General features: G+C 44.2%; 1 protein-coding gene across 3 annotated transcripts in view; it reads right to left on the reverse strand.

Moving 5' to 3' along the window:
- Positions 1 to 17,011, reverse strand: part of LVRN (laeverin) — a 64,843-nt gene extending 47,832 nt beyond the window's left edge. For all 3 annotated transcript variants that reach the window (XR_007127624.1, XM_047731041.1, XM_047731042.1), the window contains exon 1: positions 16,039 to 17,011. Coding sequence is in view for 2 of the 3 variants with exons in the window: in XM_047731041.1 (XP_047586997.1) it covers positions 16,039 to 16,736 (698 nt within the window). In the remaining variant the exon portion in view is untranslated. The remainder of the gene's footprint in view (positions 1 to 16,038) is intronic.
- Between the last annotated feature and the right edge of the window lie 774 nt (positions 17,012 to 17,785).

Raw genomic sequence — 17,785 nt, forward strand, 5'->3', positions numbered from 1 at the left:
GTCCCAAAAAACAGTAATTTTCAACAAGCCTGTCTTGCCCTATATGTTTCCTCCCACTTAACGTTGCTCCAGCTTGCAGGGACTGGAAGGTGGCCTGTGACCTCTAACCTCTGTGAACTCTGACCTCTGTGAACACTTTGGCTGCAAGACTTTGCTCCAAGTCCTGCTAGCTGAGCACCCCTTAACAACGAGTCATGCCTTCCTGCTCCCCCACCCAGAAAGTAATGGCACTATCGACCTTTTATTGCTGTTTGAACTTTCACCTTATTCATGACTGAATTTATCAATTAACAACCTACAGATTCCCTATATTCCTTTCAGTCTTCCAGATTGCTCTCCATATAGCTGAACTGTAGCAGAATTCAAGGAGGGATAAGTTAATGGGGTCAGGGTGGAGAGTTAGAAGTCACCAATTACGAAGGATTTAGACAGGTGTCAAATGTCACAGCTGAGGTCAAGCTGAAGACGAACTGAAGTCGTCTTCCTAATAAAATTCAAACTACCGGAAGTTAGGGGTCATGTATTTCCTCTTTGTATCACTTTTAACACTTGGCAAAAACATGGGTTCGTAGCAACTGAGTAAGTATTTTCTCAGCTTCGGAGGGACTATAAAATAAAGGCACCTTGATCTGATATCTCTATATTTATAAGTACACAGTAATTTTATCGTGTCTGTTGCCCTGGTATTTGTTTTGTAGTATTGGTTGCTATCTTTAAAAGATAGGTGATGAAGTAGAAAAAAATCAAATGATTGACAATGTAGTGGGAAGAATATTGAGCAGGAAGGGGGGTCTGGGTGGCTCAGTCGGTTAAGCGGCTGCCTTCAGCTCAGGTCATGATCTCAGGGTCCTGGGATCAAGTCCTGTATTGATCAGGGCTCCTTGCTCAGCAGGGAGCCTGCTTCTTCCTCTGCCTGCTGCTCCCCCTGCTTGTGCTCACTCCCTCTCTCTCTCAATCTCTCTGACAAATAAATAAATAAATAAATAAATAAATAAATAAAATAAGTAAAGCTTGGGAACACCTCCACTGCCACGACGGCACAAACATATGACTCTTGAGGAAGTTGTGAGGTGAGAATATCAGACTCTTCAGGCAAGTGGGAAAGTTGTATGCTCTTCAAAAGGGGCTACTCTACCTCTGAACCAAATAATATACTGTATGTTAATTTACTGATTTTAAATTAAAAAGGTGGGGGGGGGGAGGGGGTCTACAGGTTCAAAAAGGCTAAGCAGAGACAAGCAGCTCAGAGAGTCACTGCTTTAACAAACAACAAGCACATGCCTTCCCATTTTGTGATTTAGGCCTCTAGAAAAGTGCAATAAAAGAAACTCTTGGATTTTACTCAACTATTTCCTTCCCTGGTTTTCTGCAAACAAACAAAACGGGAAAGATCCCTATAACACACAGCCTTTCTGGCTTGCAGTCTTCACTCCCAAGGTCAGGACCAGCCAGCAGCACACACGATCTGGTTATGCCACATGTGGGAACTGAAGGCTGGTGTTAGTTCCCCTGCTCTCTCTGCTTTGGACTCAAGCAACCCTGTAAGGATATCCTGACCTCAGAAAAGAGAACCATCCATCCTCTGGTGCCCGCAGAGCTCATTGAAACATGCTATTACAGTGCCTGTGAAGTCTGGGTTGAAAGCAATCAGCTGGGGAGAGGGGTAGTTAATTTGGGAGAGCTTGTCTCGTAGGGGCTTGGTATTTCAAAAAAATGCCCTCTGGTATAGCTGGAGAATCCTGGACTCACCACGTTCTTGCATTGGAGGAGGTCTTGGGGTCAAGACCACATGATGTCCTTGGGCGGTCCATCTCCTGCCACATTAGAAATATACACTCAAGACAGCATGGTACTGGCATAAAAACAGACACATAGACCAGTGGAACAGAGTAGAGAGCCCAGATATGGACCCTCAATTCTATGGGCAAATAATCTTCGACAAAGCAGGAAAAAATATCCAGTGGAAAAAAGACAGTCTCTTCAATAAATGGTGCTGGGAAAACTGGACAGCTATATGTAGAAGAATGAAACTCGACCATTCTCTTACACCATACACAAAGATAAACTCAAAATGGATAAAAGATCTCAACGTGAGACAGGAATCCATCAGAATCCTAGAGGAGAACATAGGCAGTAACCTCTTCAATATCAGCCACAGCAATTTCTTTCAAGATATGTCTCCAAAGGCAAAGGAAACAAAAGCGAAAATGAACTTTTGGGACTTCATCAAAATCAAAAGCTTCTGCACAGCAAAGGAAACAGCCAACAAAACAAAGAGGCAACCCACGGAATGGGAGAAGATATTTGCAAATGACAGTACAGACAAAAGGTTGATATCCAGGATCTATAAAGAACTTCTCAAACTCAACACACACAAAACAGACAATCATATCAAAAAATGGGCAGAAGATATGAACAGACACTTCTCCAATGAAGACATACAAATGGCTATCAGACTCATGAAAAAATGTTCATCGTCACTAGCCATCAGGGAGATTCAAATTAAAACCACATTGAGATACCACCTTACACCAGTTAGAATGGCCAAAATTAGCAAGACAGGAAACAACATGTGTTGGAGGGGATGTGGAGAAAGGGGAACCCTCTTCCACTGTTGGTGGGAATGCAAGTTGGTGCAGCCACTTTGGAGAACAGTGTGGAGATTCCTCAAGAAATTAAAAATAGAGCTTCCCTATGACCCTGCAATTGCACTACTGGGTATTTACCCCAATGATACAGATGTAGTGAGAAGAAGGGCCATCTGTACCCCAATGTTTATAGCAGCAATGGCCACGGTCGCCAAACTGTGGAAAGAACCAAGATGCCCTTCAACGGACGAATGGATAAGGAAGATGTGGTCCATATACACTATGGAGTATTATGCCTCCATCAGAAAGGATGAAAACCCAACTTTTGTAGCAACATGGGCGGGACTGGAAGAGATTATGCTGAGTGAAGTAAATCAAGCAGAGAGAGTCAATTATCATATGGTTTCACTTATTTGTGGAGCATAACAAATAGCATGGAGGACAAGGGGAGTTAGAGAGGAGAAGGGAGTTGGGGGAAATTGGAAGGGGTGGTGAACCATAAGAGACTATGGACTCTGAAAAACAATCTGAGGGGTTTGAAGCAGTGGGGGGTGGGAGGTTGGGGAACCAGGTGGTGGGTATTAGAGAGGGCACGAATTGCACCGGGTGTGGTGCAAAAACAAGGAATACTGTTATGCTGAAAATAAAAAAAATAAAAATAAAAAGTTTTATAAGTAAAAAAAAAAAAGAAGAAATATACACTCAGTAAGGTATTTCATTCCAAGGCATTTATGGCCTCCATATGCCTACAGATCAAGCTACCAAGTGCTGAGTAACATAACTGGCCAAGAGTTAAGTAAGACCTGAAAGTGGTCCCCACTGAGTTGTTTTTGTACAACGACACACTCAGAAATCCAAATGTTTAGTAAAGACGGATGTTACCCCACTGGTCTGTGGTTCGAGGCTTGGCCCATGAATCATGTTTATTTATTACTTGTGTAACACGATCTTAAAACTGAAGTTTCTACCAGGCAACAAGGCATAATAGAGGTACAATTCCAGAAGAAGGTGCCAAACCATGTCACGAAGATTTTCGAAGTGGATGGCCACGAGAACCCACGGGGCCTTCTTGGGCTTCCCACCTCCATCAAAGATAGATGCGAGGAGGAGTCTGGGTGGGTCAGCCGGTGAAGCCTCTGCCTTCAGCTCAAGTCATGATCCCAGGGTCCTGGGATCGAGCCCCGCATCGGGCTCCTTGCTTGGCAGAGAGTCTGCTTCTCCCTCTTCTGCCTCTGCCCCTCTCCCCTCTGTTTGTGCATGCTCACTCTCAAATAAATAAATAAATAAAATCATTTAAACAAAAGATATAAGGAAGGTAGTCAGGGAATGGAGACAAGAGATGGGAGGAGAGATTTCTGTGGCATAGTTACCCAAGCCCTCTTGATCTCAGGGTGCTGGGAGGAGGGCAGCTCCTAACTAGGAGGAACTAGAAGGGGAGAAGGTCTCTCAGAGAGTAGAGGGTGTTTCCCGAGGCTGAGAGACATGGAGGCTGGTACCCAGCGTCCAGATGGGAAAGACAAAATGGACACTGGTTCGAGTCTAACTCCTACCAGGAGGGACTCTGAAAGGCAGGAGGACTGATTGCTTTGGAGGCAGAACCAGAAGAAGAGGGCTAATGTCTTGGGACCCACGTCAACCCCAGCTCAGGGGTATATGTATGTATGTATGTGTGTATATATATATTTATTTCTTGGGAGAGTTATGTGCCCTGAGACATGGAGTGAGCCAGTACAGGGCCTTGGGTTCTGTCCAACAGGGCCACCAGCAGGAAGCTGGAGAGTCACCCCTGCACATCCCAGGGTGGCACTGAGGAAGGAGTCACGAATGACCATAAGAACAGACAAACAGAGGAAGCAGCCTTCAGGGTCAAGAAAACTGTAGGAGAAAGAGAAACAGTGAGAAAATGACATTTGAGGGGAAAATGTATGTGCAAAGCCAGAGTCAGAGCAAATGGCGAGGTAAGACCTGCTCTATGGGTCACTGCTCCCCATCTCCCCTAGTCCCACAGGACCTGCTGTGGGAGCAACGGCAGCTCTCAAGATGGAAGAAGGGGCGACGAGAACCATGAGGTTGAGAAATGGAAACATCACTGCCCCTTAGCCCTTACCTCACTGCAGGCTTCTAACCCAAAGCCTCCAACTCCGGCTCGGGGAAGTGCTCACGGAGTGAGAGAAAGGGAGATTCCCCAGTAAATGAAGTTCAAGGCTTCTAGTATGATCCAGGACTGAATTCTCTAATTTTATATCTGGACAGTGTTTGTGACTTCGTGTACGTAGGTCATCTGTCACCGAAGAATGAGCGGTAAATTATGGGCTGTTAGAGTATTTAGGCAGGAGCAGGAAAGAAGATCTCAGAGACTAAATTGTAAAGGACAGTGGGAGAAATGCAGTTGCACTTTTACTGAGCTGTGAGGTGTGCTTTCTCGATAGGCTGGCTACACTGGTTTGCAAAACATACAGGATCTGAATCTTGGATGAGCAAAATCATCCCCTAGAGAAGACGGCTAGGCCCCATGAAGCATGTGTGTTCAACGCCTCTATAGGATAGTGAAATGACCTCTTTTCTCTGTGATACCAACGATATCATGTGCTTGGCGCTGGAGTTCGCTGCTTGTTTTGATACTTCTAAATTCTTTCCTAATATTGCTCAAATTTCTCCCTTGTGTGTCATACCCTGAGGAGGGTGCCAGATTTCCTAGCATAAACAGCAACTGGAAGGAAATCTTTTTCAGTTCTCTGTTCACTCTTTCTACACCTGCACACGCTGATTCATGCTGATCATACTGTTCTCATCTTCATTTGTCCCTGATCAAAGATCAGAATTTTCTCCAGCCATTTCACACTAGTGAGCCCACCCTCATCCCCTGAGGATCCTATTCTCTCTTCTCTCAATAGCTCCCTATTCTGTCAATATTTTATTAAAGACGTGGCAGGGTCAGAAAAGCAAGATGTATTCCTAACGGGCACTGTGAATGAGAATGGAATTATACATTCTTCCACCGAATTTCAAAAGTGAAAGAAAACTTGGAGAGTCCCACCATCTTAATTTATAGATGTGAAAGCTGGTACCCTGGGAATTTATACAACTGGGGAGACAATGAGTTAAGTAGCAGGAGTAGTACCAGAACCAGGGCTCTAGGTCCCCAGCCTATGGTCCTTCCCAGCTCCCTTTCCTCGGGCCCTTTTTTGTGCTTTTTAGAACATAATGTAATAAAAACTACAAGCCAACTAAGAGATCATGAAGAAGACCGAGGATTAACTTTATGGTTAATAACATTACCAAATCTAGAGATGATCAGACTTCTGTTTTCCACCCTGATGGAGGAACATAGGCTAGAATTAGCCCTCTGTTGAACACAACTACAAACTCTTATAAAATATATAGAACAACTGTTCTCAGACATGGTAACAGAAAGCACAGGACTGTGATTCCCAAGAGAAGAGGAACTAATGAGGTGAACTCTACAATGACCTTGTCTACCTATAAGTAATTTCTCAAATGCAGCACAGGGACAGGGAACAAAAACTGAGTTCAGGGGTCTCACTGAGTGGAGAAGACTATGACTGATGCCCAGAGAGATCTAGATAGCTAAAATCTGCAGGGCAAAAATCCAGAAATCTGCACAGAATCCACTCCCCCTCCCCATCCCCATTGCCGAGTCTTTGATGAAATATTAATCTATACTTTAGGAGGTCAGGTAAAGAAATGCTATTGGGGGAAAGAACAGGTACCACAGAGGGGAAAAACCAAACAATTCCTAGAGCTCACACAGTGCTAGGAGTTGTTCAAATTCCCACAAGCCGGAGTACAGAAATCTCCAGAATGATTGGATTTTTCAACAGAGACCAGGAAGGTAATGCCTAAGCAATGGATTAAAGTAGGTCTAGAGTAAAGGCGACTTTTGATTCACTCTCAAAGAACTTAAAAACAAGCCATGGGAGATCAGACAAGGATTGAGAAGGTCACCATATAACTTATGTACCTATCTAAAAAAGACAGCATTCATTAAAGCAACATAACAAAATACTGCATTCAGCAACATAAACTTTGAAATGTCAGGCACTCAATAAAAAACAAGAAAATGCCCAAATATTTGGAAACTAGGCAGCACGAGTTGTAAACAACCCATGAGTCAAAGAAGAAGTCAAAAGGGAAATATAAAGTATGTTGAACTGAACGAAAATTTTAAAAACATGAAATTATTTGCGGCATGCCACTAATTCAGTAGTTAGTGGAAAATTTATACCACTAAACACCTATGTTAGAGAAGAAAAATATCTTAAATCGATTACCTCACACCCATCTGAAGAAAAGAGAAAAAGAAAAAGTGGCACCTGGGTGGCTCAGTCAGTTGAGCATGTGGCTCTTGATTTTGGCTCAGGTCATGATCTCAGGGTTGTGAGATTGAACACTGCGTGGTGCTCTGTGCTCAGTGGGGAGTCAGCTTGTGAATTCTCTCCCTCCTTCTCCCTCTGTTCCTCCCTCCCTCCCTCTCTCGCTCTCTAAAATAAATAAATAAATCTTAAAAAAAGAAAATAGAAAAAGAAAAGGGAGCCCAAAATAATAAGAAGAAAGGAAATAATAAAGAATAATATGTAAATTACTGAAAAGAAAAATGATAAAGAAAATCACTGAAACTAAAAATTGGTTCTACAAAAAGATTAATAAATTATATAAATTTCAAGGCACACTTATCAAACTTATTGTCTATCAGAAGTAGAAGAGACCTTGGAGAACCCCACCCTTTTAACTTAAAAAAGCTGAGTACCCTGGAGTATAAGTAACTGTTTAGACAATAAGTAAGTGCCAGAGGTGATATCAGAACCAGGACTTAAGTTCCCATAAGAGAGAAGACACAAATGACCAATGTCAGGAATGAGAGAGGTGACATCACTACAGATTCTACAGTTACTAAAATAATAATAAAGGAATGGTTTAGAAACACTAATTATACTTAAATTTGACAACTTTGACTAAATGGACAAATTTCTTGCACAACCCAAACTCCTAAAGCTTACTCATAAAGAAACAGATAAGTAAAATAGCCCTTTATTCATTAAAGAGATTTAATTTGTAGTTAAAAACCATCCCCCCAAAACTTTCCAGCCCACGTGGCTTCATTAGTGAAAGTTAATCAAGAATTTAAGAAAGAGTTTATACCAATTCCATATAAATTCTTCCAAAAAATTAAAGAAGAAAAACTTCTAAATTTATTATTTGAAGCCAGTGTTATTCTGATACCAAAGATACCAAGACAAAGAGAAAGAAAACTCACAAATGTGGATACAAAGTTAAGAACAAAATTTTAGTAAATCAAATGCAACAAAACATAAAAAGGATAATACATCAAGGCCAAGTGGGATTTTATCTTTTAAATAGAGTATTAATTTATCATTAGAAAAATCAATCAACGTCATTTACCATATTAACAGACTAAAAAAGAAAAACCACATCATCATCTCAAAGATGCAAAAAAAAGCATTTGGCAAAATCCGGCATCCAATCTGATAAAAATTCTCAGAAAATTAAAAACCAGAAGGGAACTTCCTTAATTTGATATAGGGAATCTACAACAGGGATGATGAGGAGGAAGGGGAGGACGAAGAGGAGTAAAAGGAGGGGAGGAAGAAGAGGAAGAAGAAGAAAAACTACAGGAAAAAATAACGATAGTGTAAGACTGAATACTTTCACCTTAAGAAAAGGAACAAAACAAATGTATCTGCACCTAAGCACTTTTATCCAACATTGTAATAGACACTCTAGGCATGGAAGTAAGGCAAGGAAAAGCAACAAAAGGCACCTAAAGTAGCAAAGACGTAAAACTGTCTTTATTTGAGATGATTTTTCTATATAATTACTTATATAGAAAAACTATGGAATTGTCAGTTTAGCTAAGCTATATTCATGGATTGGCACCACATAGGGAAGAAAGGCAGAAAAGTAGTTGAAGACAGAAATAGGAACAAAGAACAATAGCAATGAACAGAAAACAATAATACACATGATAAATTTTAATTCAACTATATCAGTACTGATATCAGAAATGAAAAAGGAGTCATCAGTGCAGATCCCATGGACATTAAAAAGATAATAAGTACTACGAACTGCTCTATGCTCACACATTTGATCTTCTATTCCTTAAAAGACATAATGTGCCGAATAAAAAAAAGCAGATAAATGATTCCTAACACATTCTGTGTGGACGGCACTACCCCAATACCAAAACCAGACAAAACATTACAAAAAATATATAAAACTATTGACCAATATCTCTTATGACACAGATATAAAACTTGTTAAAATATTAGCAAACCAAATCCAACAATGTATAAAAAGAGTTATAAACCACAAGCAAGTGGGACTTATCTCAGGTATACAAGACTGGTTCAACACATGAAAATTAATAATGTAATCCATCACATTAACAGACTACATAAGAAAAATCACACGATCTTATCAACAGATGCAGAAAAAGCATTTGCTATCATTCATGATAAAGACTGAGTAAAATGGGAATAGAGGGGAGCTTCCTCATCCTGATAAAGACTATGAAAAGTCTACAGCTAACTTCATACGTAATAGTGAGAACTGAAATCTTACCACTAAGGTCAGGTATAAGCAAGGATGTCCCCTCTCACCACTCCTCTTCAACATTGTGCTGAACACCTTACTAATGCAATAAGTCAAGACAATGAAACAAAAGATGTATAGATTGTGAAGAAAGAAACAGTCTTTAGTCACAGATGACATGATTGTCTATGCAGAAAATCCAAAAGAATTGACCAAAAAACTCCTACAACTAATAAGAAAGCATAGCAAGTTTGCACTATACAAGAGTAAGATACAAAAGCTGATTGCTAGGGCACCTGGGTGTCTGGATAAGAGTCAGATTATCAAGATGTCAGTTCTTCCCAACTTGGTCTGTAAATGCAATGCAATCCTAATAAAAATCCCAGCAAGTTAAGTTTGTGGATATCAACAAACCAATTCTAAAGTTTATACGGGGAGACAAAAGACTCAGAAGAGCCAACACGATATTGAAGGAGAAGAACAAACTTGGAAGACTGACACTATCTGCCTTCAAGACTTACTATAAAGCTATGGTAATCAAGAAAGTGTGATATTGGTCAAAGAATAGACAAATAGATCAATGGAACAGAATAGAGAACCCAGAAAGAGACCCATACAGATACAGCCAAATGATCTTTGACAAAGGAGCAAAGGCAATGCAAGGAGTAATGATAGTCTCTTCAACAAATATTGCTGGAACTACTAGACATCCATGTGCAAAAAAATAGAATCTAGACACAAACCTTACACCCTTCACAAAAATTAATTCATAATGGGTCAAATTAACTTACAATGGGTCACTTTAAAATGTAAAATTCAAAAACATAAAACTCCTACTAGAAACATAAGAGAAAACCTAAATGACCTTGAGTATGGTGAGGTCTTTTTAGATACAATACCAAAGACATGACCCATGAGAGAAATAACGGATGAAGTGGACTTCTTTAAAACTGAAATATTCTGCTCTGCAAAAAACAGTATAAAGAGAAAGAGAAGACAAACCACAGACTGGGAAAAAATATTTGCAAAAGACATATCAAATAAAGGATGGTTATCCAAACTATACAAAGAACTCTTAAAACTCAGCAATAAGAAAACAAACAACTCAATTGAAAAATGGGCCAAAAACCTCAACAGACAACTCACCAAAGAAATTATACAGATAGCAAATGAGCATATTAAAAAGTGCTCCACATCACAGATCACCAGAGAAATGCAAATTAAAACCACAATGAGATAAAACTGAACACCTACTAGAATGGCCAAAATCCAGAACACTGACAACACCAAATGCTGTTGAGGATGTGGAGCAACAGGAACCCTCATATACTGTTGGTGGGAATGCAAAATGGTACAGACCCTTTGGAAGTCAGTTTTGTGGCTTCTTACAAAACAAAACATATTCTTACCATATGACTCAGCAATTATGCTGAGTCAGCAATTATGCTTGATACTCACCTAAAGAAGCTGAAACTTCATGTCCTCACAAAAACCTACACAAAAGAGTTTAGAGCACCCTTTTCCATAATTGTCAACATTTGGAAGCAACCAAGGTATTTTTCAGTAGGGGAATGGATAAGTAAACTATGGTACATTCAGACAATGGAATATTATTCAGTGTTGGAAAGGTATGAACTATCAAGACATGAAAAGACATGAAGGCATCTTATTTGTGTATTACCAAGTTAAAGAAGTCAGGCCTGAAAAGGCTATGTACATATAGTATGATGCCAGATAGAAGACATTCTAGAAAAGGCAAAAACATAGAAACAAGAAGATCAATGATTGGAGCAAGGGATGAATAGGCAAATAATAGGATTTTTAGGTCAGTTAAAATACTCTGTATGGTCTTATAATGATAGATATATGTCACTATACATCTGTCCAAACATATAGAATGTACAACATCAAGAGTGAGCCATAGGACTCACTCACATGGACTTTGGGTGGTTATAGTGTATTGATATATTCATCTTTCATTAAAAAAATGTATTGTTCTGGGGAGTGATGTTGATAACGGGCAATGCCATGCATGTCCAGGTTCAGGGGTTAAATGGGAAGTCTCTGTACCACCCTTTAGTTTTGTTGTAAACCTAAAACTTCTCTACAACAGTCCTTTTAAGAAAACATTCCCAGACATGATACCAAAAGCATAGTCTATTTTAAAAATTGGTAAACTGGGGCGCCTGAGTGGCTCAGTAGGTTAAAGCCTCTGCCTTCGGCTCGGGTCATGATCCCAGGATCCTGGGATCGAGCCCCGCATCGGGCTCTCTGCTCCGCGGGGAGCCTACTTCCTCCTCTCTCTCTCTCTCTGCCTTCCTCTCTGCCTACTTGTGATCTCTGTCTTTCAAATAAATAAATAAAATTTTTAATAAATAAAAGTAAAAATTGGTAAACTGGAAAAATATAAAAATAAAAATTGATAAATTGGACCTCATTAAAATAAAAAAACTTTTGCCCCCTGAAAGACCTTAGCAAGAGTCCATGAAGAAACAAGCTACAAGCCAGGAGAACCACTTTGTAAACCACATGTCTCACAACAGACTCCGATCTAGAATATATAATGAACTCTCAGGACTCAACGGTAAAAACAGCTCCATTAGAAAATGGGCGGGGGGGCGGGGGGTCAGGGGCGCCTGGGTGGCTCAGTGCGTTAAAGCCTCTACCCTCAGCTCAGGTCGTGATCCCAGGGTCCTGGAATTGAGACCCGCATCGGGCTCTCTGCTCAGCAGGAGGCCTGCTTCCTCCTCTCTCTCTCTCTCTGTGCCTACCGGTAATCTCTGTCAAATAAATAAATAAATTAATAAAAAAAAAAAAGAAGAGAAAATGGACAAAAGACATGAGGAGGAGACATTTCATCAAAGGCGATATGCGGATGCCAAAAAAGCATGAGAAGGTGCTGAGTATGATTAGCCATTAGGAAAATGCAAATTAAGTGTCTGACTACGGATGAGAAAAATGCAAATTGAGACCACAATGAGATATCATTATATGTGCGTCATAACAGCTAGAATAAAAAACAGTGGTAAAAGCAAATGGTGGTTAAGATGCAGCGAAACTATCATTGACACATTGTTGGTGGGAATGTAAAATAGTACAGACACTTTGGGGAACAAGTTAGCATTTTCTTAAAAACTGAACATGAGGGCTGGGGCGCCTGGGTGGCTCAGTGGATTAAGGCCTCTGCCTTCGGCTCGGTTCATGATCCCAGGGTCCTGGGATCGAGCCCCGCATCGGGCTCTCTGCTCCGCAGGGAGCCTGCTTCCTCCCCTCTCTTTCTCTGCCTGCCTCTCTGCCTACTTGTGATCTCTCTCTCTCTCTCTGTCAAATAAATAAAATCTTAAAAAAAAAAAACTGAACATGAAACAACCATGTGACCTACCAATTATACTCCTTTCCTGGGCATTTATTCCAGAAAAATGAAAATTCATGTGCAACCAAAACCTCACACAATTGCTTCTGGAAGCATTATTTGTAATAGACAAAAACTGGAAACCGAATGTTCCCATTCAACAGCAATGACCCACTCCCCCAGCTCCTAGCCACCAACATTCTACTTTCTATTTCTGAATTTAACCACTCTAAATAGTAGTTAAATACAATGTCCTCAAAGTTCATCTACGTTGCAGCATGTGTCAGAACGTCCTTCTTTTTTTTCTTTTTTAAAGTCGGCTTCGTGCCCAGCATGAAGCCCAACACAGGGCTTAAACTCATCACCCTGAGATGGAGACCTGAGCTGAGATCAAGAGCCAGCCACTTAACTGACTGAGCCACCCATGTGCCCCAGAACATCCTTCCTTTTTAAGGCTGAATAATATTCCCGCGTATATATAAACCACCTTTTATTTGTCCATTTGTCCATCAATGACCACGTGTTCCTTCCACCTTGTGGCTATTCTGACTATGGACATGAGTGTGTCATCTGGAATTTTTCAGGGTGCGCCCCAGAACTCTTTGTTTGATAAACTCCCCTGGGGATTCTAATATACATTCGAGGTTTGTGAACCACAACTTGAATTCAGGATTTCCCCAAGGATAGATGAAGAAGGATTTCGGGTAGCTCTCAGACACACTATTATAGAGAGCTGACTCACATATGAGAAAGTCAGTCTTTTTCACATTTTATGAAACTTTCTGGTAAGGTCAAGAGAAAAATCTTGGTTTGACGTTATTTATCTTGAACACTGGATTCTAATTTCTCCTTTTAATAAAGTGAAAGCAGCCCTCAGATTTGGAGCTCCAGATCCTTCAGCAGATAATCATTAACAGGTGAACTTAATAACATCATTTTTTCATCGTATTAATGACTCTACAGCATCACGACTATAAGTTCTATGATAGTGTTTTTTTAATTTTATTTTTTATAAACATATATTTTTATCCCCAGGGGTACAGGTCTGTGAATGATAGTGTTTTTTTAATAGATCTACTTAATATTTTTGTTTAAATTGAGTGATATTTTTTAACAAAAGAATATGGCCAGAGGTATGTGAATATGGCAAAACCCTGAAGAGTGATGTGCCAGAAAGTGAAGTCCAGGAGATACTGCTTTTGGGAACATCAGCATTTGGATTTTGCTCTCAACTTCCTGCACATAGAATGAGAGAGGCAGACACACAGAGAAGCACATGTCTAAGGCATCCAATAGAGGTCTCCTCTGTGGCAGAAATGGGATGGCACCTGCCAGAGGGGGAAAGGCAGAGAACATTCGGGAAGCATCCCCAGCAATCTCTCAAGCCAGAAAATCGGGGACCTAAGCCATAGAAGAGTGAGACAGTGACGCTCTTTGAATTTGCTGGAATGATTTTTTCTTTTGCCTTAATGTTGAGTAAAATCTTCTAAAAACTGCAGCCTGTCCAGACTGTGATACGGGGTCACCAACGAAGAGAAGTAAACACATTGGGCAATCAGCTCAGAGACATGGAGGGTCTGACTCAAGTCACACAGCTCAAACTCAGGCCTGGTGGGCTTCCAAGATCGGCTTCACCGCACTCATTATGTCGTCCAAGTTCTTTGTGACCTTGGCTTCAAACTCAACTGGAGGTTTCTTTCCCTCGTGATTTCCAAGGCAGAGAGGCAGAGGAGCAATTTCCAAGCATCAGCTCCTCTAAGATGCGGTGAGTCTGGAACTCTGCAGTGGTCTATGAACATCTGGGGGACTTTATTCGGATTTCTGCTTGTTTGAATTTTAATGTTCTCAAAATACGGTTTCTAGTTACCACTAGAGCTGGCAACACAATAGAAAAATGGAAAGGGAATTTCATTTCCCATATTTGTGAGGGTAGGCTCTCCAGGCCATGGGCCTATTAAGAAGAGATGGGTTAGCAAATGATTTACTGACTCAACAGCAGAAAATACTGTCCCATGTGAGGGCAGTGTCCTTTTTCTTCCCCTCTGAAAAATCTTGCACTCTGAACCACCCGCACAGTAATTACAAAAGGTTTCCTGTGCCCTTAAATCCGGTAACACAACATCCTAATGAGAAAATTTCCAAAACTATTTTTCAAGCCTTGATGCATGTTCGAAAGAAAAAAAAGCATACAGTCCTTAAAAACAAAAGTTACAGATTACACACCCAGCTGAGGGAGCTTATTAAACCTACTTTCAAAGCCTTGACATTTTCGAAAATAATGCAGGAGATGATTTAGGGGGTAACTGAGTAGGTTCCTTTCCCTCTGAGAACATCTGAGAACATTTTCTCTAATAATAAAAAGGCAAAGTAGATGCACTTGTGTAAACCGCAAATGGTCCACCAGCGCGTGAGCGAAGAAGAGCGCCAGTGTGAAGAAAGACCTTTCCAGTATCTTCCACACACACATGGTTTCCCCCGCACCCACCTGGGGTCAGTAACGCGGTCGCAGGGCGTGGGAAGAGGCAGTTCTTGAGATGGAATCGTTCCGTGTGGAAAGCAATTATCCCAGATGAATGTAAAGAGAACACATGCATGCTACGTGAGCTTGCAAACTCTGAGAGGTCTCTTGTCTCCGCTGCTATTATTACTATTACTACCATTACTACTGTTACTCCTACTCCTACTGCTATTATTTTCTTCTTCCCAGGGAAGGAATCCCGAAAGCTCCAGCTTCCCCATCCTCCGCAGAGATGTTCAGAAAGCTTGGCAGGGGTGGGGGAAGCTGCGGCACACGCACAAAACAAGACTCGCTCCCCAGGCAGAGGATGGGAGGGGATGAATTCAAGGGGAGTCTTAAGTTTTGGAGAACCTCACAAAAAGTGGGGGGATGAGAAGCACCGACGGGAGGGTATTTGTTGCAAGAGCAGCAGCTCCAGAGCGCGCGGAAGAAAAAGAGAGCAGGCAGCTGAGCCCGGAGGCCCGCTCAGGAAGGGAACCTCGGGGCGCGAGGGCGCGACAGCCCCAAGCTTCTCCAAGGTTAATGCCCAGACACCACCCGGCGATCTGCTTAAAACACAGATTCCGATCCTTTGGTCGAGGGTGGGGAATTTGCAGTCTCGAACAAGCTCCCAGATTGACAGCTCCGGCCGATCCACGGACCAAACTTTGAGGAGCAAGGGATTTGCTCAGGGCAGCGAAGCCATCCTGGGTGGGGGGCAGAGCAAAGGTGGGGGGCGGGGGGCTTTCTGAAGCCGACAGTAAACGTCTCGGGGGAGCAGCGACCTTAGAAGGGCAACGAGAGAAACGAACTGGATGCTGGATGGGCCGGGGATGGTGCTTCGAATGAGCCGGAGGAAGGACCGCGGTCTGGTAACCGCCGTTACAAGCAGGATTTCTGAAGGGAAGGGGAGCAAGGAGGGCTCTACAAGAAAGCAGCGCGAGCGATGGGGGTTTGGGGGGAGGGTTTGACGCAGGCAGGCGGCTGGACTCTGGGCCGGAGCCGGGGGACGCGGGTCGGCCTGCGCTTACCTGCGCTCCCCCTGGTCTGTGTAGACGCTGAAGAAGAGCCCCTCTCTGAGGTCCTGGTACACCAGGCCGGAGAAGCTGAGCTGCAGCTCATACCGCCCCCCGGGCTGCAGCGGGACGCCCAGCTCCAGGACCATATACTGCATGTCAAACGCGAACCACACGTCGTCCACCGGCACTCGGCCCACAGTGCCGTCTCCGGCGTCGGAGGCTAGAGGACCCCGCACCTCGGCGCTCTCGCAGTCCAGGAAGAGGCTGTGCAGCAGCAGCCGCCTGGTGGCCGCTGTGCAGCGCACCGTGATGTTTACGCGGCCCGTGAAGGTCAACGTCGGAGCCCAGGACTCGTGGGGCCGCAGCCGGGGCCACAGCTCCAGCTCGTAGTGCAGGGGCACGAGCCAGGGCGGCAGGCGCAGCCGGTCCCAGGGTCCTGGGGGGCGCCCGTGGCCCGTGGTGGCGGTCACCGCCGGCTCCCGAGTGGGGCGGGTGCGCCCGGGGGGCAGCGGCTCTCCCGGCGTGGCGGGCGGGGAAGGCGCGGCGTCCAGGCCCGCGCGGTGGGGAAGCTCCGACGGCGGCACGCGCGCGCAGCGGCCGTACAGGGCGGCGAGCGCGGCCAGCGCCAGCAGGAGCGCGGCCGCCAGCCCGGCCAGCAGCAGGGCTACCGCGCGGCTCACGTAGAAGCCGGAGCTGGAAGGGGGCCCCATGCTTGGACCCGGGGCGAGGGCGAGGCGAGAGCCGGAAGACGGCGGCGGCACCAACCTTGCTGCGGGTGCTCAGTGATGGGACCCCTGCTCTTCCTCTCTGTAACGTCCCTCCTCCACCTCGTCCTCCTCCTCCCCGAGAAGCTTGGGAGACGCGAGCGAGCGGTTGGGACCAGGGTTTCCCCCTCCCAGCTAATCAGATCCAGGTCCCTGCCTACCCACCCCCGCCCCGCCAGAGCCTGGGGAAAGAGGCGGATCCCTCGCACCGCCGCGCGCGCCCCTTTGGGTCCGAAGGGAAAGCCCAAGTGGCTGAGGCTTCCAGAGTCGACGCGGGAAGGGGACGGTCGGGGCAAACTCGAATTTGGGACGAGGATGTTTGAATTCGTGAGATTTGCTGGATGCGCCCCGCGGTGCAGTTTCAAGGGTTGTCGGGAAAGACAGGAGCGCATAGCACACCCCGCTTCTTGACTGCAGGATGGTCTGCGAATAGCACACCAGTTGGCAGCTACCGGGGATGCGAGTGCTAGCGGGTGCGGTGCGGGGCTTAAGGATCTGGACTTTTGGAGACGCACTCTGAAATGACCCTGGGTGGGTGGGGGGCATCCTCGCTATCAGAACTCCCCAAGCCAGATCGTGGGACCCTAAATTCGCCACCTAAATAAGCTCGGGAGTCACGCAACCCAGGCAGCGAGTGCAACGATGGAAACCAGGTCAGGAGTCCCGCCGCATTTCCGAGCTTGGGACTTGGGGCTGCGGGAGTGGTCGACAGAAAGGCAGGGAGAGTTCCTCTGCAGCTCTGGGGTGGAGAGGGGACGTCTCCGGGAAAGGGATAGGACGGTTCTGCTTTCAAAACCGGCTCGTTTCATGCAGCAGTCGTGCGGCCAGCCTTTCTTCCGCCCAGAAACTGCTGGGCCGGGAGTCCCAGGCGATGCCCTAGTCGGTGAGATCTTTGGCATGCCGGGCATGTGTTTGCTATTTAGTGGGTGCTTCCGGGGTAGTTCTCCGGCCTCTGCGCCCAACCCCGAGTTTTCACGCACGCACTCGCCTGCATT

Source organism: Lutra lutra, chromosome 5, assembly GCF_902655055.1.
Source record: "Lutra lutra chromosome 5, mLutLut1.2, whole genome shotgun sequence".
In the NCBI taxonomy this organism is placed as follows: domain Eukaryota; kingdom Metazoa; phylum Chordata; class Mammalia; order Carnivora; family Mustelidae; genus Lutra; species Lutra lutra.